At 41.2% G+C, this 25,432-nt stretch overlaps 1 protein-coding gene across 1 annotated transcript in view; it reads left to right on the forward strand.

The window, feature by feature from the left end:
- LOC122803239 (breast cancer type 2 susceptibility protein homolog) overlaps positions 1-25,432 on the forward strand; it is a 675,913-nt gene that overhangs the window by 306,272 nt on the left and 344,209 nt on the right. Inside the window, exon 7 of the mRNA XM_044072837.1 lies at positions 15,854-15,975. Coding sequence (XP_043928772.1) covers positions 15,854-15,975 — 122 coding nt within the window. The remainder of the gene's footprint in view (positions 1-15,853; positions 15,976-25,432) is intronic.

The following is a 25,432-nucleotide window of genomic DNA, read 5'->3' on the forward strand; positions in this document are numbered from 1 at the left end:
TGGTTCCTATGATATAATATATAGCAGTGACCCCAGAAGTATTTCTGACCATGCCAAAATTAACCTACAGCTAAATATATGTAAACATAAACCATTTGAATTCCATCCCGACAAATTGGTCCCTCAATCCAAACCTCCTGAACAACATGACTCTCCATAGAGAAATTCAAAAATTCTTGTCACAGACATTTACCTCCTTTGAAATGTCTGATATACCTCTAGATATTCAATGGGCATCTGCCAAAGCTACTTTAAAAGGTATTCTTATTCAAAAATCCTCTATAATTAAACACGCAATCTAAATCCCGCACTTTGGTGCTAGAAACAAAACTAAAAATCTAGAATTAGAACTCCAAACCAAGTTCTCTCCTGACATTGAGAAACAAATATCCACCATTCAAAAGCAACTTCACGAACTACATCTTAATCAATACTCACTTGTGGAATCCAGACGTATCCACAAGTATGCTGAATGGGCACAAACTCCTTCGAATATCCTGGCTAGGATTATAAATATCAGACCCCCACCTACTACGATAAAATATATTCATAAGGGTCGCTCCTATTTCACAGATAAGGAAATCATTCAGGTCTTTCAGGAAGTATATGAGGAAATTTATGGTCCCCAGACACTTGAATCAGTAGGCCTTCAGGACTCTTTCCTAAATGAATTACACTTTCCAAAAATAAGTGATAATCACTTTAAATTACTTAAGGAACCTATAACCTGGAATGAAATCTCGTTGGCCATAAACAAGCTGAAACCAGGTAAAGCCCCAGGTCCAGATGGCTGTGTGTCAGAATTCTATAAGTCCTACAAGCAAACACTTGCCTCCATTCTTTTTAATGTTTATAATTACATTATTCAGGTTGGTATATTGGATTTATATCTCAACAATTCCAAGACCATTTTTATACCAAAATCAAATGACAATAACGTTAGCACAAATGACTACTGTCCAGTTGCCTTAATTAACATTGACATAAAGATTTTATCATCTATCTTAGCAAATAGACTAAAAAGCATATTACCACATATTATATCATAACCAACTGGGTTTCATGAACAATAGACATGTTTGGGATAACACTCTAACCATTGAAGCCATAACATATATAACAAATCACGACAAATCCCCCAAATATGCTCTATCTGTTGATTCCCAAAAAGCTTTTGATCAGGTAAACTTAAAGTTCCTCTTTAAAACCTTGAAATACTTCTCCATCCCTGATGAATTTATCAAAATGGTTACAACCCTCTACACTAAGGCCACCACTACCCTCAATATAAACAAAAAAAAACTCCATGCCAATTCAGATTATAAACAGTTCAAGACAGGGCTGTCCGCTCACACCCTACCTATTTAATATTTATCTTGAAGTATTATTGCTAAAACTAAGCCAGAAAACGTTCCACCACTCAATATACTTATATAAAATACAAGTGAATTATACCGCCTTTGCAGACGATTTAAACATCTATTTAGAACTTCCCTCAATGGAACTTAAAAAAATTCTAAACTCAATAGACAAATTTTCACAAATTACGCCACCAACCCTAACAAATCAGTAATCTTTCCGCTAAACCCCATTGGTCATAAAGAATTCTTTATTCCAGAAACATCAATCAAAGTTAACTATTCCCTAAAATATTTGGGTATAACCTTTGCTCACCCTCAACAAGAGCTAATCAGTGGTAATTTGTACAAAACATGGTCTAAAGTCACTGAAGATCTCACAAGATGGAAGAGTCTAAACCTATCTCTTCTCTCAAAAGTAGCTATTATAAAAATGAATATTCTCCCCAAACTTCTTTTTCACTTCTCCGCCCTTAACCTAACATTCTGAACACTTTTTTCTCAAAAGTAAATGTCACACTGGGGAAATTTATGTGGCACCCCAAAAATGTTAGAATCCGCTACAGCAAACTTACACTTCCCAAAGATAGAGGAGGTCTGGCCCTTCTGGACTTTCTAACATATTACCATATAATTATTGCCAGTTGTATTATACAGATTGCTAACTTCCAACAATCAAACAAGGACTGGAACCCCTTATGGATAAAAATTTACAATGCACATATAAAAGCGCCCAATGTCAATCCCAGAGCAATTCTCTTTCTTAACAATAAAACTCTTAAAGAACATAAAATTCACCCTATATTAATAAAAAATATCAATGGGTTTCAAACACTGATAACATCCCTTGGCTTGCAGCACTCTCTAGCGATGGCCCAACCAATTCATCTTAATCCAAATCTCAAATTGGGTAACAGCATGCTAAATCTTGATAGTTACCCTCTCATTAAAAACTGTACAGTTCGGGACTTCTATACAGTCAAAGACTTACCATTTAATGACATTATAGCCTCTTTGGCAGTGAATAAAAAATACTATATAATCATTAAACAAATACTATACCTAATTTATTTGGTCACTGACATGAGGCCAGTTTCCCCACCGGAATACCAACTTTACCAGACACTAATAACTCAACTTTTATCAAGGTCTAAAATGCTATCCAAGGTCTATAGACTAGTAACAAAAATAAAACACCAAGACAATATATTCCTGGCATGGACAAAACAAGGAAATTACCCTTAGCCAAAAACTTGATGCAATTGATGCAACAATAAAATTAACACCATTCAAAAAACAAATATATACCCAGCTCATGATGAACAATAACGCCTATCACACACCATCTTTTCTAAATAAATTTAACCCAAACACCTCACCTCTATGCCCAACTTGCCCTAATTTTGTTGCAGACATACTCCACATTTTCTGGTCCTGTAAAAACGTGTATAAACTTTGGTGCTTCTTAAGAGCACAACTGGAGAAAATGGGATATATGAAGTCAACTCTGTCCTGGGAAATGGCGTTATTAAATATTTACCCAGGTTCATTTAAATCTGAAACTAAACATATTATTGTGACATTGTGTGCGCTACTCAAAACTTACATTACTTTAAACTGGCTAGACAGACCCAAAATGTCCTGGAAGGACTTCCGATCGATGGCTGTTAAATATGTTTTGGCAAGTAAACTAAAGACAACAAGCAAAAAGAAATTGTTACTTCCAGAAATATTGGAATAACCTCCTAGATGCTCTCAATCAACATCCTACTTAGGTAGACCTCCATCCCTCCTTTCAGTCCCTCAGGCCTCATCTTAATCCCCTTGTCTCTAACTCACCTTGTTCATGTGGAATGCTAATTCTGTGATAAATACCTTTTCTCTTTAATATCTATCTCTACCAGAACCCTTGAATGATTACAACTATCATAACCTCCTACGATATCTTCTCCTACACTTGTGCAGGACCTATATTCTAGCTTTCTTATACTAACATCCATTCATTTAGTGACAGTCGTATGTATATATTGTATATAGTTAAATCAAATGGGTTTTAGGCATACTGATACACCTTCACACACCTGCATAAATAATTACCTGTCAGTAAATTTGTGTTACATCTATGTTAGCTAATATCATATTCACTTGTTTAAAGCAGGTTAATTTTTCTTTTTATTATATCAAAACTGACTCTACTTGTTCCTAAGCAGAATGTATGAAGATTTTTCACTTATTTGTTTTGAACTTATTTGCATTGTGTGACTTATATTTGTTTATGTACTTGTGTCTTTAAAAAAAAATTCTAATAAAAAATCAGATTGCAAAAACAAGATTCAGACCCATAGTCGAGAACCATAATAAGAACTTCTTCCCCAATTAAAATCTGAGGAACTCCCCTAGGCCCATCGGAAAAAATCAACCGTGGTTCCCCCTGAACATCCGAGATGGGCACATGTAAAGCCTCGTCAGATTTGCTGGCAGTCGAAACCTCACCGGTCTCCAACACAGTCAGTGTAGAGAAATCCAACAACACAGCTGGGCGAGCCTCCAACCTTGGGAGAAACACCTGACAGAGGCTGGGCAGCAGAAGATTCCGGCTGTACCTTTTTTCACCTTCTTCCCTAATGGCTGACCCTGAGGGTGGGAAAATGCCATCCATTGTATCTTTAGCAAGAAGCTTAATACGCTGGATGTTCTTCGTGTTTCACTGTTGCAGTCATTACATTTGGGTAATCTGCTGGCAGGTTGCCCTCAGTCGGCCTGATTAACAAAGTCTTGGGTCCTCCGTCGGTTGCTGTCCCTTCTTCCATGATGTCAGGTCATCAGGGGTATAAAACATGCAGCTAATGCCATTACATCAGTCTTTCTTGCCACGCGGTGCCCGAAGCAGAAGCATTTCGCAAGTGCCAGTTGGCCGACTCTGGTTCTGAAACTCGAAAACGAAAATTTCAGAAGTCTTCAACTAAAAAGCTAAGTACCCCATTGGGGAAACTTTTTTCTTGCTCCTTACCAATGTCAGTAAAAGTTAATAATTGCATTACTTGTGGGTAGCAAATACCTCATAAGGATTTTCATTTGTACTGTATTCCATGCCTAGGCCCTAACCACAACATACCTTGCTGTCAGTTTTGTGCTAAATTTAATCAACACACTATTAAGCGTGTATATTTTTGCCTCTAAATATTTTGGCTCACGCTTTAATTTTCCAGAAATGTCTTCGGATAGCAATCTGACTACCGGAATACCTAAAAAACACAAAGAAAAAGACAGAGACAGGCTGTCGAGGTCCAAAACTGATGACGACGCTTCTCCTAAGCCAGTCGCCAGTTCGGCGGTACTCAGTGAGGCGCTTTCGCAGCCCCTGATAACCGCTACTTCTGATGCACAGGCCTCTACTGAGACCCATTCGGAGTCCGGTATGCAGCGAGATGCTTCAATTATGGAACCTGCGGATGTCTCTACCTTAGATGGGTCCGGAACCGCTGTGCAGGCACCGGCTTCAGAGGGTGTTTTCAGGCCTACAGATTTGTATATTAGACCGATGCCATCTTCAAAACTAAGGCCAAAATCTAAATCTGTGTCTAAAAAAATGACGCCTGAGCCACATGTGCAGGCCCCTGTGCCTTTAAAACAAATGATCAAAATGGCTGAAGATTTAATTACTCTGATCAGGTGTAGCCAACCCCCCCCCCTTCTAAGAGGCCTAGGCAAGACATTGATTATGAATCTTCTGAACAGGATTCTATTTCTTCTGACTCTTCTAATGAACAGGATTTGTCTATACCTACTTATGAGGACTCTGCAGAAGATTCCATTACTGCTGCTTCTCCCCCTGAGGAATTTTCTTTTGGGGAAACTTTACATACCTTATGGAAACATTTCCACTGGGAAAGTCAGGATTTCTCTGAATCTAAAAAGAGACTTGGGGATTTTCTTCTTCTGCCTCAGCTTAGGCCTTTGGCTATACCTCCTGTTCTAGACATCATTGATGTTTTTTCAGAATCTAGTATGGCTCCGGATTCTCTGCCTCTGGCTCCTTGTAAGCCAGACAGATACTACAGGGTTCCAGACACCCACAAATTCCTTTTCAAAAATCCTATTACAGATCCTGAAACCATTTCTCAGGATCCCAAGGGCATTAAGGCCTCTACTGCTAAAAATCCTACCCCTTCTGATAGAGATTCCAGGGCGCTGGATAGATGGAGTAAGAAGGTTTACACTTCTGCAACCTTGGCAATCAGGGCTTTAAATTGTCAATTTCATATGCTTAAATATCGGCAGCATATCATGGGACAGCTTAAACAGAAAATTATGTTAATTTCTGACTGTGTGGAAAATAAAGATTTACAGGATTTATTGCATTCAGCTGAACAAGTTGGAAAACATACTTTGCAATGTGGTTTTGATTTTTTGGAGGCCTCTTGCACGACTGCTGTAACTGGGTGTGTGCTAAGAAGGCATGCTTGGCTCAAAGAGCAAACTCTGCTTGATCATGTTAAAGCAAAATTGTTGGATGCTCCTTTACAACAGGACCGTCTCTTTGGTAATAAGGCTGAAGAAGTTTTAAAAAAGATGGAAGATAAAGCTAAATCTATGCAAACTGTGAAAGACTTCTTACAAGTGCAACCTCCAAGATTTAGTAGGCACTGTCCAACTAAGAACTGGTCCTTTCCAGTTCCTTCGAGAGCCACTCAAGTCAATCCCAGACATTCCAAAGGCTCCAGGTTTCAGTCACAAGAGACTTTTAGAACAAAACAATGGGGTGCGTCCTCCTCCTCCAAATCTGGAAACAACAAGGCACCTCCCTATGGTAAGCAGTCTCAATGACTTCCCTCTACACCTACCAAGCACTTACCTTTCAGCCGCCCCTTTGGGGGGGGAAACTAGCACTTCATGCAAGAAACTGGCAACTTATAACCCAGGACAAATGGGTTTTAAATATAGTATCCCAGGGATACAGATTTCATTTCCACACGTTGCCAATCCCAAACGGATGGCCAGACCTGCCTCCAAATCAGTGGCCAGAGGCCCAAAAACAAGTACTCTCTCTCCTGAACATGGGAGCTATTCAACCAGTCCCAGAAGAGGAAAAGGAACAAGGTTTCTATTCAAGACTTTTTCCTGGTACCCAGAAAAGACAAATCATGGTGTCCAATTCTGGACTTATCTACGCTAAACACATTTCTGGACATTCCAAAATTCAAGATGCTGACTCTTCAACAGTTACTTCCTATGCTAGGCAAAGATGCCTGGTTGGTAACTCTAGACTTAAAAGAGGCTTAACTGCATATCCCAATCAGGGAATCTTGCAGAAGATACCTTCGCTTCAAAGCAGGCTATTTGCATTACCAGTTCTCTGCACTGCCCTTTGGCTTATCTACTGTGCCCAGGGTCTTCACAAAGTGTCTGGCTCCAGTAATTGCATTTTGCAGGCAAAGAAATATTCATATATATCCATACCTGGACGATTGTCTAATTCAGGCAGAAAACAGGGACATTCTTCAAAAGCATCTGGCATTTGTAAAAAGGGTTCTGACTTGTCTATGGTACACCATAAATGAAAAGAAATCACAACTGGTACCCTCTCAAAAAATTAAATTCCTGGGTGCCAGCTTGAATACAACTGCCCAGATGGCTTACCTTACACCAGAAAGGCAAATTCATTTGGTAACTTACTTCAAAGTGGCCACAAAACCCTGCTATCTGCAAGACAAATTCTGCAAGCCTTGAGGTTCATGGCCTCCTGCATTCTTCTAATTCCATATGCAAGACTGCATATGAGGAAACTTCAGTGGTACTTAGAGTTTATGGAGTCAACATTGTCACAGCCTGGAAACAATGATTCCTATCATAACTTGCCTACAACTAGAGTTCCTATGGTGGGCAGAGGCCTGCCACCAAAACAAGGGACTACCATTCACTCCACCCCCTGCTGCCAAAACCCTAACTACAGACGCATCAGACTATGCTTGGGGGGCTCATCTGGCAGGGAAGTGCATTCAGGGCAAATGGAGCCCAAATCAAATGCACCTTCATAATCAATCAAATGCTAGCTGTACAGAATGCACTGACAGCCTTCAAGGACTACCTTCATCCAGGACAATTAATGATAAAGACAGACAACACCACAGATGTTTATCATGTTACACTGCTGCAGTCATTACACTTGGGTTATCCTGTCGTCAGGCGGTCCCGCAGTCGGCCAGAGTTCCAAAATCTTGGTCCGACGTCGGTTGCTGTTGCTTCTTCCCTGACGTCAGTGCGCCAGGGGTATATAAGATGCATCCGATGTCATTTTCTTCAGTCTTTCTTGCTGCGCAGTGCCCGAAGCAGAAGCAGTTCAGTTCGCAAGTGCCGGTCGGCCGACTCCTGAGATTTTCGAAGTCAAATTTCAGATCCGAAATCTTCAGTAAAGCTAAGTACCTCGTTGGGGAAACTTTTTTTTTGCCTCAGTCCGATGTCAGAAAAAGTTAATAATTATATTTCTTGTGGGAAGCAAATACCTCATAAGGACTTCCACTCTTACTGTATTCCATGCCTAGGCCCTGATCACGACGTCACTAGTTGTCGGTTTTGTGCTAGATTTAACAAACGCACTATAAAAAGACGTTTTGATTTTGCTTTGCACTAGTTTGGCCGAAGGTTCAATTATACTATGCCGTCTGATCAGCCGACGACCTCTATACCGAACAAACGCAAAGATAAGGATAAAGACAGGCATCCGAGGTCCAAAACCGACGACAAAACCTCTTCTAGGCCAGTCACCAGTTCGCCGGTTCTCAGTGAGGTGCTTTCGCAGCCCCTGACACCCACTACCTCAGAGCCACAGGCCACTTCCAACTTCCACGTGGAGACATCTAGGCCTCTGGAAACTCAAGGTATTGGGCCTACGGAAACTAATCCCTCAGATGGGTCCAGAGCCGCTGAGCAGGCATCTGCTTCTGAGGGTGTTTTCAGACCTTCACAACTTACCATTAAAACAACAGCCAAGACAAAGGTACCATTAAAGACAAAGAAACAAGTACAGCATTCTCCTGGACAGTCCTCCATGCCTAAGAAACAGATGCTTAAAATGGCCAAAGACCTCATTACTCTAATCAGGGGTTCCCATCCCCCTTCTGAGAAAAGGCCTAGGCAGGATACAGACTACGACTCCTCTGATCAGGTTTCCATTTCCTCCGATTCCTCTTCAGACCAGGGATACTCTCTACTCCCCCTATGAGGACTCTGATGCTGAAGAATCTCTCCCTTCAGCCTCTCCTCCTGAGGATTATTCTTTTGGGGAAACTTTACATACCATGAGGGAGCATTTACATTGGGAAAGTCAGAATTACTCAGAATCCAAGAAAAGGCTCAGGGATTTCCTCTTATTGCCTCAGCACAGGCCCCTGGCTATTCCGCCTGTGCTAGATATTGTGGATGATGTGTTCTCTGAATCCAGCTTATCTCCTGATTCTTTGCCCCCTGCTCCAGCCAAGCCAGATAAGTATTATAGAGTCCCTGACTCTCACAAGTTTCTTTACAAAAACCCTTCTGCTGATCCAGAAACTATTTCCCAGGGTCCAAAAGGAGTTAAGGCTTCCATTGCAAAAAATCCAGTACCCTCTGACAGAGATTCCAGAGCTTTGGATAGATGGGGGAAGAAAGTATACACTTCTGCAACTTTAGCAGTAAGAGCTTTAAATTGCCAGTTTCACATGCTTAAGTACCAGCAATATTTAATGGCTCAGTTAAAACAGAAAATGCTTGCAAGCTCAGAAGCTCCTGATTGTAAAGAAATGCAGAATTTATTGCATGCAGTTGAACAGGTGGGAAAACATACTCTGCAATGTGGTTTTGATTGTCTAGAGGCCTCTTGTAGAGCCGCAGTTACAGGTTCTGTGATTCGAAGGCATGCTTGGTTAAAAGAACAGAGTTTACCTGATCATGTTAAGGCAAAATTATTGGATGCTTCTTTACAGCATGATACCTTGTTTGGTATTAAGGCAGAAGAGGTGTTAAAGAAAATGGAGGATAAAGCTAAATCTATGCAAACAGTCAAGGATTTCTTACAGGTACAGCCACCTCGGTTTAGCAGAAATTGGCCAACAAAGAATTGGTCCTTTCCAGTGTCAGACAGGCCACAGAGAGGCAGATACAGACGCCCAAGAGGCAGATCTCAACCCCAAGGCTCAAACAGACAACGACAGTGGGGCACCTCAACCCCAAAAGGAGGTGAGGACAAGTCTCAACCTTACAGGAAACAGTCACAATGACTTTCCCCTTTGTACGCCAAGCACGTCCCTTTTGGAAGCCCCCTTGAGGGGGAAACTAGCACTTTTTTCTCAAAACTGGCAAACAATCACTCAAGATAAATGGGTTCTGAATATTGTGTCTCAAGGTTACAGATTCCACTTTCATACTTTACTAAGGCTAAAAGGAATGCCAGACCTGCCACAAAATCAATGGGCAGAGGCACAAAAACAAATTTCAGCCCTCATGGACATGAGAGCTATTCAAAAAGTACCACAACAGGAACAAGGACAAGGATTTTACTCAAGACTCTTCCTGGTCCCCAGAAAGGACAAGGCCTGGAGGCCCATACTAGACCTTTCAATTCTAAATACTTACCTGGATATTCCGAAATTCAAAATGTTGACATTACAGCAGCTTCTGCCCATGCTGAGCAAGAAGGCTTGGCATGTTACTCTGGACCTCAAAGAGGCATACCTGCATGTCCCTATCAGACAAAATTGCAGAAGATACCTCCGATTCAAAGCTGGTACAATGCACTACCAGTTCTCTGCACTGCCCTTTGGCTTATCTACTGCGCCCAGGGTCTTCACAAAGTGCCTGGCACCAGTAATTGCATTTTGCAGACAAAAAGGAATTCAGATATATCTATACCTGGACGACTGCCTCATTCAAGCAGAGACAAAGGACATTCTTCTACAACATCTGGTGTTTGTAAAAAGGTTGCTAATTTCTCTAGGGTACACAGTAAATGAAAAGAAGTCAAAACTAGTGCCCTCGCAACAGATTATATTCCTGGGTGCCAGCTTAAATGCAATGGGCCAGATGGCTTACCTCACACCAGACAAACAGGTTCAACTAACTCAATATTTTCAATTACTGGCAAAAAAAGTCCCATCTCCCTGCATACTACTAATACCATATGCCAGACTGCATATGAGGAAATTACAATGGTACCTAAAAAGTATTTGGACTCAACACTCTCACAGTTTAGAAGCAGTAATATCAATGATTCCCTGCCTACAACAGGAGTTTCGAAGGTGGGCACAGGCATGTCACCTAAACAAGGGTCAGCCTTTTACCCAACCCACAGCCAGGCAAACTCTAACAGATGCTTCGGATTACGCCTGGGGGAGCACACATGGCAGGAAAATGCATTCAGGGCAAGTGAACCACAGACCAGATGCATCTTCACATCAATCAAAAAGAGATGTTGGCTGTCCAAAATGCCCTAACAGCTTTCAAAGACTTTCTCCATTCAGGACAATTATTACTAAAGACAGACAACACCACAGTAATGTGGTACATAAACAAGCAATGGGGCACTCATTCTTATCCCCTATGCAGGCAAGCCATGACCTTGTGGAACACAGCTCTAACGTATCAAGTTCACCTGCAAGCTCAATTCCTGCCTGGAAAGAAAAATACTCTGGCAGACGATCTAAGCAGAAATATCATGGACCCTCACGAATGGAAATTGAATCCACAAATCTTCAGCATGGTAACGGAAAAATGGGGATGCCCAGACATAGATCTTTTTGCCTCCCCACTGAATTGCCAACTACAAAAATTCTGCACAAGGACTTATCACAAACAAGTATGGAAAGTGGATGCTCTTTTGTTCAGCTGGAAAAACCTAAAAGTTTATGCCTTCCCGCCTCTGCCTCTCCTTTCAAAGGTACACATAAAAGCCAGACAAGAAAAACCACAGATGATCCTGATTGCTCCAGACTGGCCACGCCAGCACTGGTACCCTATCTTAAAGAACTTGGCTCAAGGCCCACCATGGATTTTGCCTCAAATTCCACACCTTCTGACTCAACAAAACAATCAGATCCTGCACGGTCAGCTCAAAACCCTGAACCTGGCTGCATGGCAGATACATTAGGCAAACAGGCAACACCTCTCTCTAAAGCTGTTATGGATGTCATTTTAGAGGCCAGGAGGCCTAGTACCAGGAAAGCTTACTCAGAAAAATGGAAGAGATCCTGCGCCTGGAACCAGGCTCAAAGCCTTGACCCTCTAGTTCCAAACATTCCTCAGATTTTACAATACTTAACTGAGATGCTGGACAGAGGCCTATCCTTCTCATCAATTAAGATCCACGCCTCTGCCATTTCAGCACATTACAACACGGACCCTCCTTTATTCCCTCATCCCTTGCTAAAGCAGTATCTCAGAGGGGCTAAAAACATAAGACCGCCCTGGAGAGCACCAACACCAACTTGGGACCTCAATTTCGTTTTGGAAAAACTGACCCTACCACCTTTTGAGCCAGCCAATACAGCCGATCTAAAATTTTTATCATGGAAAACAGCTCTGCTCCTGGCAGTAACTTCAGCACGAAGAGTCTCAGAGCTACAGGCATTAATGGCAGTGGAACCTTTCATAATTTTTCATCAGGACAGGGTATATTTAAGGACAAACCCTACCTTTATGCCAAAGATGGTATCTAGTGTGGCTCTTAACCAAGCCATCCATTTGCCAACTTTTTATCCAAACCCCCAGAATAAAGGGGAGAAACTTCTGCATTCTTTGGACATACACAGGCAGCTACGCTTCTACTTGGACAAAACAAAAGCTTTCAGGAAAACTGATAAACTGTTTGTAGCATATGCTGTAGGATCACAGGGCAAGGCAATCTCAAAGCAGACTATATCCAAATGGATAGGACACTGTATTCAGTACTGCTACACACAGCATGGAAAATCAGTCCCAAATAACATTAGGCCACATTCCACCAGAGCAACAGCCACTTCAACAGCCTTTCTCAGAGGAGTACCTACCAAGGAAATTTTAGAGGCTACAACTTGGAGTTCAGTGCACACCTTTACCAAGCATTACCACCTGCCTCTTTACTCTAAATCCAGGGCAGGATTTGCCACTGCAGTTCTGCAGGGCCTCATAGCCAATCCTAACTCTTTATAGACCAGCCACCCAACCTTAGCTTTGGGATTCTACCCAAGTGTAATGACTGCAGCAGTGTAACACGATGAACATAGTACAGTTTTGTACCTACCATAAATGTAGATGTTCGAGTGTTCACACTGCTGCAGTCCAGGTTACCCTCCCTCCATCCCCTCTGAACTAGCTGGACTTATCTATACCTTTCTATCCTATACAACCTTTGTGGTATATTTGCTTGTAACTGAAGGTATTATTTTTACTTTATATGTACATTTTTGATTAGCAATATGTATTGTCTACCTACTTGGGGGCACCTGACATCTGGGGCAAGAAAAACTGAAGAAAATGGCGTCGGATGCATCTTATATACCCCTGGTGCACTGACGTCAGGGAAGAAGCGACAGCAACCGACGCCGGACCAAGACTTTAGCACTCTGGCCGACTGCGGGACCGCCTGATGGCAGGATAACCCAAGTGTAATGACTGCAGCAGTGTGAACACTCGAACATCTACATTTATGGTAGGTACAAAACTGTACTTTGTGTACATAAGCAGGGGGGTACACACTCTTACCCCCTTTGCAGACTAGCCATGGCATTGTGGAACACGGCCTTGACCTATCAACTACAAGCTCAGTTTATGCCAGGAAAGCTGAACACTCTGGCAGATGAACTAAGCAGAAATCTCATGGACCCACACAAATGAAAACTGGAACCACGGATTTTCAACATGTTGACACGCAAATGGGGGAGTCCAGACATGGATCTTTTTGCCTCACCCCAGAACTATCAGTTGGACAAATTCTGCACAAGAATTCATCACAAAAAAAACTGGAAAGTGGATGCTCTATCATTCAGCTGGAAAAACCTATCAGTCTATGCTTTTCCACCTCTGCCTCTGCTCTCCAAAGTTCTACTAAAAGTCACACAGGACAAACCAAAAATGATTCTGCTTGCTCCAAACTGGCCTCGCCAACACTGGTACCCACTCCTGCTCAATGTGTCACACCTTCCATCGTGGCACCTGCCTCAGCCACCTTACTTACTGTCTCAGCAGAACAACCAAATTCTGCACACTCCGCTCCAAACTTTGAATCTTGCAGCATGGCTAATCACCTAAATTCACCCTTAGCATCCCTCAGCAAACCTGTGATGGATGTCATTTTGGAGGCAAGAAGGCCTAGTACTAGAAAATCTTATGCTGACAAATGGAAAAGATTCTGTGCCTGGAATCAGTCACAAGGGATAAGCACAACAGTGCCCAATATTCCTCAGATTTTACAGTACTTAACTGAGATGCTTCACAAGGGTCTGTCCTTATCTTCCATAAAAATCCATGCCTCAGCCATTTCAGCTCATTACAACACAGAACCTCCCCTCTTCTCTCATCCTCTGCTAAAGCAGTATCTCAGAGGGGCAAAAAACATAAGACCTCCCAGGAGAGCTCCAACCCCTGCATGGGACCTCAATTTTGTATTGGAAAATTTCTCTCCTAGAAAACAGCTTTCCTTTTAGCAGTCACTTCAGCTAGAAGGATTTCCGAATTACAGGCTCTTGTGGCAGTGGAGCCTTTCATCATTTTTCATGCGGACAGGGTATCTCTCAGGACCAATCCATCCTTCATGCCTAAGGTGGTATCCAGTGTGGCTCTTAATCAGACCATTCATTTGCCAACTTTCTTTCCCAATCCACAGAACAAGGGGGAGTGGATTCTGCATTCATTGGATGTACACAGACAACATGGATTTTACTTAGGACAAAATCTCTAAGAAAATCTGAACAACTACTGGTGGCATTTGCTGCAGGGGCAAAGGGAAAGTCTATTTCAAAGCAGACCATTTCCAAATGGATAAGCCATTGTATTTGTTTCTGCTACTTGTACCATGGTAAAACTATCCCCCAGGGGATCAGATCTCATTCCACCAGGGCTGCATCTACTTCTACAGCCTTTCTCAGAGGTGTTCCTACCAGAGACCTTCTAGAAGCTGCTACCTGGAGCTCAGTTCATACGTTCAAACATTACTATTACCTTTCTTCTCTAAATCCAGAGCTGGCTTTGCCACTGCTGTCCTCCAGGGCTTTATAGCTGGTCCTAATGCTGTATAAATCCATCCTCCCAATAATAGCTTTGGGAATCTACCCAAATGTAATGACTGCAACAGTGAAACACGAAAAACATAGTACAGTTGTGTACACTTACCATAAATGTAGATGTTCGAGTGTATTCACTGTTGCAGTCTGGTTACCCTCCCTCCAACCCCTTGTTTTTCTCTTACTATACCTCTACTTTCCTTTACTATGATTAAAAGCCTTTTTGGTGTATTTGCTTTTGTTTGGAGGTATATTTTTGTGTTTTTAATTCTTTAAATATTTGGCTCCCCATTTGGGGTGCACCTGACATCTGGGGCAAGAAAAACTTATGTAATAGCATCGGTTGCATATTTTATACCCCTGACGACCTGACATCATGGAAGAAGGGACAGCAACCAACGCAGGACTCAAGACTTTGTTAGTCAGACCAACTGAGGGCAACCTGCCAGCAGATTACCCAAATGTAATGACTGCCACAGTGAATACACTCGAACGTCTACATTTATGGTAAGTGTACACAACTGTACTTTCTCAAGATACAAGGAAAGGGAAGAAGGTTTACTGAGAAGGGTTTTCAGAACAAACCCCTGGCAAATAGAACAAGACGTGTGGTCATGAGACGTTCCTAAACAAAAAAAGACACTTATGGCAGTCTTTATGGGGAATCTGTCTCCCACACTGGCATTTACCCTTCCTGGATGACATTAACCCCAAGGAGCACAAAAAAGCAAGAGAAAACAACAAAAAAAAACAAAACAATGGGGTACTTATCTGCACTGCAAACAGGCGTAGGTAATCACTGGAGAATGAAAATGTGTTCAACTGGCAAAAAGGAAGCAGGTAAACAAACCCTTCGGTGAAAAGATGCATTCGGACTGGCAGCAAAAATGTTCTCTTTATGGTAAGCCTGAACATCACCTTTATTCCCTACAGTACACAAGTAGTGATGTTCAGGCGTACCTTTAAATGCTACAGGAAATCTTTGGTATACTGGCGGGACGATGGGCTTCCACATCAGGAAATCCCAAATGTTTAGAATACTGCAGCAGTGAATGTAAGGAGTTCTTGTAAATATCATACAAGCAATGGAAAGAAATTAGCTTAACTTCTGACTCTACTTGCATACATTCAGAATTTTAATATGGCCATGAACTGTTACAGGTGAGTAGCGTATTGATCCTGGTGACTGGTAATAATAGCAGAATATATCGGCATTTCATTTAATGGTGTTTAACGTTCATGTATTAACTGTCATTTTTTAAACAGCTGCAAGTCAAGGAAAGGACAAGAAAATGCTGAACTTAACTAGACGGCAAATTCAGAGTCTTCAGGATGGCGCAGATCTATATGAAGCGATACAAAACGCATCAGATCCATCTTACCTAGAGGTAATATTTTGCTTGTCAGATTGCAGATTTCATAGCCTAAGTAAAATGTAGAGTGAAAAACTGAAAGGACATTCACTTTTTGTTTGTCCCTATGATCATTTAATAGTGTAATATAGATTCTGTGTGCACTTGAACACAGTATTATATATGTAAAGTGAAGCTTGGTTTGGATGTTTTAGGATCATTTTTAATTGTTTTAATTTTAGTTATTAACTGGGAAAACCCACAGAATGCAAGTGTTCCTTTTCAGGAGTGACCTTCTTGGAATCGCAATATAGGCAAATTTAGACTGAGAGAAATAAACCCTAGACTATTAGTAGCTGCATGATGAAATTGTCCTAAAGTTAGATTTAAGATCTCAGTCCTGATTTACTTCATGGAAGAATTAGTTCCTAAATTCAAAGATTAAATCAGCGTATCCTTTTTTGTGTTCATATTGCTGCCAAATAAATGCAGTGGTGGTGCTGCGGTAGCATTGTCACCTCACAGTTAGATGTTGCCCGTTCGATTCTCAGAGCGTCTTCTGTGTAGCGACATGCGTGAATGGGAGTTCCTTCGTTGAAGGTTGTGCGTTGGGCCCGGCAAGCCAGTACGTAAAATCTACTGCCAATCATTAGCGGACCGGAGTTCCGCTGTGGCGACCCCTAACCGGGAAAAGCCGAAAGACACAAACATTGCTGCCAAATAAAGAGCACAATGTGAAGCACTGCAATCTGGTTAATTTAGCCATCTCCAAACATTACAGAAACCACATTGTCTTATATTAAGCGACATGTATTTAATGTCAGAATGAAGCAACACATCCATCTTAGTCTGCTGTTTTAAGTGTCTTACTGTTCTGTCTGTTACATCTTTACTATTTTCCTTTACCTTTTTCCCATCTGTCCCATATACTATGTAGTTTCTGCTGCTACTATATAAATATTTAACAGTTTGCTTATTTTAAGGGTAAACAGTACTTGTGTTCTTGGTGAACTGGAACTGTCTGGTGGCAACATTCCTGCAAAGACAGGAGAGTGTGTCTTGGTACTAGATAGATATCAACTCTCCTAGAAAATACTGCATTTATGTTTTTGTGCAAAACAATCTTGGACAAGTTTCAGTTTCTGTCAGTAAGATTGCACTGGAAAGTACTGGGCTCAGTCAGAGGTGGGTGAAATCCTTGGGAACCAGTTGTCATAATTCTGGTCTGCAAATGTAAAATATAAAGCTTATTTAGTGTGGCAGATAATGGTTGCTTCCTGGAGCAGCGGTCCACATTTACTTATACTCTTAAGGTCAGTTGTTCCTCAGATTTCCTTGTGGTCAGTACAAAGAATCATGAGATTGTGTACCCGTTGACCAACATATATTAAATGGTGGCAACAGATGTAATTATATGCCTGTTTATCACAGTAAGTGCATAATTTATTTTTTATATAGCTCACAAACTAAAATGAGTTTAATCTTAACAGTAACAAGGCCAGCACATGCTTGTTATGTGTTTTCTTTTTCTGTAGACCCTAGTTTCTAAGTGGGCATTTTCAGTTTAGTCATTTTAATGGCATTACAGTAAGTGGGCTCTCCCAAATGTTATTTTCAGTTTCAGAAATATGCATTAGATGAAAAAGGAAAGCGGAGAATGAAGAGGTTTTTTTTATATTTTTGTGAACTATTTTATTACCTTACCTCATGTTATTGAAATAGTTGAATATTCTAATTTTAACTAGGCCTTACAATGAGCATTTGCAGCTGCAAAAGCATTTTTTTTAAACGTTCACTGGCACAGATTAATTCAGTGTTACACTGTCTTGCCTACTTAGATAAAACAGTGTGTATGTAGCAGTATTCTAGGACATGCATAAGTGTATAACATATTTCTACATACTGCTAATTTGCCAGTAACTATCTCTAAGATGCAGGATAATGCTTTCTTCTTTTTTTGTAAACTGAGACAGTCTTGTATGCAGCTGTTGTTGAAAATGAGACAAAATAAGAAAGCTGTAACTGTTGTATACACATGTGAGCACTTATACATGTCTCTTTTTTGTCTTTGTTTGTGGCCTGCAATTTAGATTATATAGTTAGAAATCATATTCAGTGACTCCAGATCAAAGGTTTTCTTAAAATTTAGATAAGGTCATTAAAACAGTATTTCAGGTTATGTTTTGGTATATTACCTTAACCCAGCTTTTTTTTTTTTTTTTACTTTGCTGTCATATGCATAAAGTGGATGTATTAATACAGAAAGTAAACACGCAATGCTTGCTAATTTGTATTTTATTAAGTTTGTTCAGTGTGTTATTTTATGTGAAAAAAAATTGTAGCTAAACATCATATTTCTTTGCTCCAGAGAAGTGCTAAACCCATTCTGTTTACTGTGAAGAACTTGAAAACCTATAAAGTTGTAAGGCGGAATTATGAAGGTTAAACACTTACTGCAAATAGCTTGAAAGCATTTCAGGATGTGACTGGAGCCATTTTGTATGGCACTCCTCCTGAAACACTTGAAATGTGTGTAATGTAAAGTGGGAGGATAACCTTTCTTCGTGATCAAGTTGGTCAGTTCAACAGACATCAGAGCACACCACAGGACAGCAGTAATGTCAAGTAATGCTATTATAGCTGGAATTTTCAGTGTTCTATCATTGGCTGTGTGAGATGCTGCTCGTTTTGTGGGAAAGGGAGTGAAGGAGCAGTGCGTTTTCTTTTTTCTGTAGTGCTTTGAACTGAAGGTGCAGTTATCTGTACTGTTTTGTATGGCTGAAATGTTTGACTTGATATTTTTTCCTTGCATTTGTGTGTCTGTGACTATAGAGTAGTTTAGTTAAGTTAAGGACTGGGGGTTGCTTCCCTGGGATGGCAACTTGAGATTCAGCGGAGCTGGTTATGGCCATGTATTTCAATTGTTTAGATTTTTTTTTACAAATATACAAGGAAAATGGTATGGGTATATAAAGTGGATATAAAAAGTGTATACCCAGGTTTTTGTATTATAAAAAAATGTGACCATAATAAATCATTTCAAAACTTTCCCCACCTTTAATGTGACCTATAACCTCACCAAACCTATCCGCTAGCAGGTTCGCTATCTCTGTGGGGTCAGCGTGTGTGATATCGGTTGACCAACAGTTCTGCACATGCTTGGGTCTTAGCCATTAGGTTATATACATAGCTGTAAAACACCTTATGGTTATCTTTGGCAGTACTTGCTAGGTTTCTCTCAAAGGAGCTCTTGGAGGATTTGACAAGTTGTCTTATTTGGGTCTGTATTATATGAAAGAAAGTTTATATAAGTGAATGCTCTAATGATTGAAACTCCCGGACATAGAGGTTCATGTTGTGGGATTGCAGTACAGTGAAGATTGGAGTTTTTGCACTTTCCTCACTGTAGTGCGATTTCGGAGTTGCGCAGCCCCCCACAATATTGTTTTCGATGTCCAGGATTTTCGCTCATTGAGCATTTGCTTATATGAACTTTTGTTCATACAATATAGACCCATCTTATTTGCCTGTTAAGGCTAAGGAGGGTGTTTTTCCATTGTTGGGTCCTTGTCTTTGTTTTCTTAGACAGGAACATTTTGAGTTTGTGGAAGCTAGAAGTCCACCATGGCAGCTTGATTTTACTTGAGGCTCTGTCTGGTACAGCTGAGTTTATGCACTTATGCAAATGATTGTTATAGGGTTTTAGTGTAAGCTTTGGCGTAGTTAACACTTTCAGCTTGGGGTGAGACTTGGAATGCATTTATACCTTCACCTAGGAGAGTATAGTTTTTCTTGATGAAGTTTTTTAGTCTGATTTCACCCATTGTGAGTTCTGGTGTTAGTATCAGTTTGAAGGTGGCTGATTTGTGGTCAGTTTTAACTAATGAGGGTCAGCAGTTGCACCAAAACAAGTGCAGCAACTATTTCGATCTGATCCCCCTCAGGGAGAGTCCCTGAGGGATGCTCTAGTTCATGATTGGCCCCCTGCACCCCCACCCCGGTCTCCTCTATGCTTATCCTCCTCTATACTTGATCCTAAAGTTTCTCCAGAAAGCTAAGTGTATGAAGTCCTCGGTAATCCTCATTGCCCCTATTAGCCTTGTCAGATTTGGTTTCCCTTCCTCTGGTCTCAACTGAAATATCCTCCCTGGATTCTAGAACCCAAACAAGACCTCCTTTGTCACCTGATAGAGAGTTTTCATCCCAATTTGACATCCCTCAAATTGACCGCTTTGTTTCTCCACTTCCAGTAATTGTTCGAAGACCAGGCTTGCTTCCTCTGTCCATGACATTATTTTAGTCTCCCAAAAAACAGCTACCAAGAAAGTCTATGGGAGTAAATGGAAGAGATTTGTTGTCTGGACTTCTAAAGAGAACTTTGACCCTTTCTCTGCACCTATTTCAGCTATCCTTTGCTTCCTGGCATCTCTTTATAAAGGAGGGGCCAGCTTTTCTACCATCAAACGTCAGTTGGCAGCCATCTATAACTTTCATTCTGGCGATGTTTTTAATTCCCCATCAACTTCCAAGCTGTGGAAGGCTTTCTTGAAAGGGGTCTTCCTCCTCAGGCCTCCAGTCAAATATCCCTCCCCACTATGGGTTCTCACAGTAGTCTTAACTCAAACCTTTTGAACCAGCCTATAATTGTGACTTCAAGTTTATTTCATGGGAGACCGTCTTTCTCATTGCCATCACCTTAGCAGAGAGTGTCTTGGAGATTCGGCCTTACATTATTTTCCACAACGATAAGGTTTCCCTTCATACTAATCCCTCTTTCATGTCCAAGGTGTCTACAGAATCCAACCAAAACCCAGACCATTCCACTACCAGTTTTCTTCCCAAATTTCTCAAATGACTGAGAACATTTGTTGCACCTGCTTGATGTTCACAGGCAGTTACGTTTTTACCTGCACAGGATGAAATCCTTTCAGAAGTCAGAACAGTTGTTTGCGTCCTTATCCCCTAGCCATTTCTAAGGTTACTCGTGCTAAATGAATAACAAACTGTATTACCTTGATTTATTCAAGTAATGGATTTACACCTATCTCATCCTCCCATGGCTTATTTAACTATATCCATGTCCACCTCATCCGCCTTTTCTTCCATGGTTTCTTTAGATGGTATCTATGCGGCACCCACTAGGTCAAAGGCTCACCTCTTTGTTTTGCATTATAATTTAGACATTGTTTCTAGGAGCAGAGTCTCCTTCGGTTTGGCAGTGCTCCTGCATATCCTTCCGTGAGACCACCCAGGAGTTGTATAGTTGGGGACTCTACCCATACATGAGTAGGAATGAATGAGACATCAGATTTATTAGTTATGTCCTTACCATAACTTGTCTTTGTTGTCTTCTTTCATTCCTCCTAACCTTCCCTCCCTGCCATCCCCCTTCCCAGTGCTCTAGAAGACCTGGAGAGAATTTCTTAAGAACTGTTGTTCCTGGTTTTGAGCCTCTGGTTATTGATGCATACTTATTTATTTCTTTCCCTGCTCTGTATTCACTAATGGGCAGCAAACTCAATCTAAGGAGGTTAGTTGGGGTATGGTGCATTGTGGGAAGTGGGAGGAGCTCAAGACTTGGATCGTAGTCTAAAGAGATGCATCCGAGTCAGATCTGAAGGTTGGATCCATAACCCATATGTGAGGAGGAATGAAAGAAGACAACACAGATACCAAGTTATGGTAAGTACATAACGAATAATTTTTCATAGTCAGTGTTGCAGTACTAATCCTTGCTGTGCAGTAACCTATGACCAACCCAATTTCCAGAGTCTTCTCATCCCAAGCCAACAGATGATGTTCATCGTGTTACCCTGTTGCAGTCATCACACGTCGGTTATCCTGCCGTCAGGCGGTCCCGCAGTTGGCCCGAATTCCAAAGTCTTGGTCCGGCGTCGGTTGCTGTCGCTTCTTCCCTGACGTCAGTGTGCCAGGGGTATATGAGAGGCATCCAATGCCATTTTCTCTGTCTTTCTTGCCGCGCGGTGCCCGAAGCAGAAGCAGTTTGCAAGTGCCGGTCTGCCAACACCTGAGATTTTCGAATCTAGTTTCAGTCCGAAGTCTTAAAAGCTAAGTACCCCGTTGGAGAACCTTTTCTTGCCTCAGTCCGATGTCAGAAAAAGTTAGCAATTGCATTTCTTGTGGGAAGCAAATACCTCATAAGGACTTTCATTCTTTTTGTATACCTTACCTAGGCCCAGACCACAACGTCGCTGGTTGTCTGTTTTGTGCTAGGTTCAATAAGCGAACTATAAAGCGACGCTTTGATTTCGCACACTACTTCGGTAGGAAATTTAATTACACTATGCCGTCGGAGCAACCGACTACCGGCGTACATAAAAAAGCAAAGATAAAGAAAGGCAGCCTAGATCCAAGCCAGACTCTGAACCCCTGGCTGGGCCGGTCGCCAGTTCTCCGCTTTTCAGTGAGGCGCCTACGCAGCCCCTGGCTACCGCTGAATTGGATCCCCAGACCGCTTCGGATTCTCCAGCAGAGAGTTCTAGGCCAACGCAGCCATTTTCTTTAGGCCCTACCGACGACATTGCAGTAGAAGAAGCCGGTGCTGTAGAAACACCTTCGGTTTCTGAAGGTGTCTTCAGACCAACTACTCACCATAAAATCTTATGCTAAGCTTAAGACTCCTCTAAAACCAAAAAAGACTACACTTCAGTCTCCAGGTCAAGGCTCTATGCCTAAGAAACAGATGCTTAAAATGGCTGAAGATTTAATTTCTTTGATCAGGGGTTCCCAACCCCCCCCCCCCCGACAAAGGGCCTAGACAAGAGGAGGATTATGCCTCCTGTGATCAAGTGTCTGTTTTCTCAGGCTCCTCTGAGGAACAGGATTACTCCTTTCCCCCTTATGAAGATTCTGATGCTGAAGACTCCATTCCCTCGGCTTCTCCCCCCTGAAGATTATTCCTTTGGGGAAACCTTACATGCCATGAGGGAACATTTCCACTGGGAAGGTCAGGACTACTCCGACTCAAAGAAAAGGCTCCGAGAGTTTCTTTTACTCCCCCAGCACAGACCACTTGCTATCCCCCCAGTTTTAGACATTGTGGATGATGGTTTCTTAGAATCTAGTCTAAATCCAGATTCTCTGCCTCCTGCTCCAACCAAACCAGATAGATACTATAGAGCGCCTGACTCTCACAAATACAAAAGCCCTGTTGCTGATCCAGAGACAATCTCCCAGGGTCCCAAAGGGGCTAAGGCTTCTATGGCTAAAAATCCTGTACCCTCTGAAAGGGACTCTAGAGCACTAGATAGGTGGGGGAAGAAGGTTTACACCTCAGCTACTCTAGCTATGATAGCACTAAATTGTCAATTTCACATGCTTAAATACCAGCAATTCCTAATGTCTCAAATAAAACAAAAGATGGGCACGCACCCTCAACAGTCTGAATTCAAGGAAATGCAGGATCTGTTGCATGCAGCTGAACAGGTGGGCAAACATACTTTACAATGTGGTTTTGATGCCTTGGAAGCTTCCTCTAGAGCAGCTGTTACTGGGTCTGTTATACGTAGGCATGCTTGGTTAAAGGAACAATCTCTGCCTGATCATGTTAAAGCAAAGTTACTAGATGCACCCTTACAGCAGGATGTCTTATTTGGGATTAAAGCAGAGGAGGTTTTAAAGAAAATGGAGGATAAGGCAAAATCTATGCAGACGGTCAAAGATTTCTTACAGGTACAGCCCCCACGCTTCAGCAGAAATTGGCCAACAAAAATTGGTCCTTTCCAGCTTCTGACAGACCACAGAGGGGGTAAATACAGGCGCCCAAGGGGCAGAGGACAAGCACAAATCCCTTACACCCTTGCCAATGGGGCACTGCAACACAGAAGGGAGGAGAAGACATGTCCCAAACTACTAGAAGGCAAACACAATGACTTAAACCTCAAACTGCCAAGCAAAATTCTCTTGGCAGCTCCCTTGGGAGGAAAATTAGCACTTTTTGCAGACAACTGGTGCATCGTCACAAAGGACAAATGGGTCCTAGACATTATCTCACAAGGATACAGATTCCATTTCCGCACCTTGCCAAGGATAAAAGGAATGCCAAACCTGCCACAAAATCAATGGGCAGAGGCACAAAAACAAATTACAGCTCTCATGGACATGAGAGCCATTCAGCTGGTACCTACACAGGAGCAAGGCCAAGGATTTTACTCAAGGCTCTTTCTAGTCCCCAGAAAGGACAAAGCTTGGAGACCCATTCTGGACCTTTCAATTTTAAGCACCTTCTTGCAAGTACCCAAATTCAAGATGCTAACACTACAGCAGCTTCTTCCCATGTTGGGCAAGAAAGCTTGGCTAGTAATGTTGGACCTCAAGGAGGCATACCTGCATGTCCCTATCAGAGAAAATTGCAGAAGATACCTCCGTTTCATTGCAGGTTCAACCCATTACCAATTCTCTGCACTGCCCTTTGGCTTATCTACTGCACCCAGGGTCTTCACAAAATGCCTGGCACCAGTAATTGCATACTGCAGACAAAGAGGAATTCAAATATATCCATACCTGGACGACTGCCTCATCCAAGCAGAAAGCAAGGACATTCTCTTACAACACCTGGCTTTTGTAAAACATCTTCTAAGTTGCCTAGGGTACACAGTAAACAAAAAGAAATCAAAACTAGTGCCCTCACAAAATATGTAGTAAAACAGACACAAGTCCTCTTGGCTCGAACAGATGGAGATCCACAAAAAAGTATAAACAAGCTCACTTTATTCCAAGGCAGTGAACAACGAAAAAATAAGTAAAATCACTCTACATCCAGGTTAAGCACTTTCATCTGATTCAGACTTCCTCAGAACCAATTAATTACTAGTAATTCTATTTATATACCTGTTTTGGCGCCTAAAATGTTAATTGATACCTTAACACATTTAAAACCATTTTTTGATATATATATATATATATATATATATATATATATATATATATATATATATATATATATAAAAATACATTAAAAAGCTTTATGTCATAAATTATGTATTATATGTCCAGCTTTTTATGTTAATACCATCCAATAGGAATATACAATTACACTTGCATATGATATGTAGTACAATTAATACTATGTTAGGGTGAATGTATTATGTATAGGTTTGTAGAATATGAGGTAGTTTGGCCACAAGATGTCAACATTAATTGTATGCATCATGTCTTCAGGCTTATAATGTATTGAGTGGAATTCATGTATTAGTGTTATATTATTATAATTATTCTATTACAATTATTTCATTATAAAAATTATATAAATTGTAACATATTGATATTTATATTAGATTAATGAGAGTTTTTAATCAACATATAATACATAATTTATGACATAAAGCTTTTTAATGTATTTTTATATATATATATCAAAAAAATGGTTTTAAATGTGTTAAGGTATCAATTAACATTTTAGGCGCCAAAACAGGTATATAAATAGAATTAATTACTAGTAATTAATTGGTTCTGAGGAAGTCTGTTTGAATCA

This window comes from Protopterus annectens, chromosome 5.part1 (genome assembly GCF_019279795.1).
Source record: "Protopterus annectens isolate FY-2018-M chromosome 5.part1, PAN1.0, whole genome shotgun sequence".
Taxonomy (NCBI): domain Eukaryota; kingdom Metazoa; phylum Chordata; order Ceratodontiformes; family Protopteridae; genus Protopterus; species Protopterus annectens.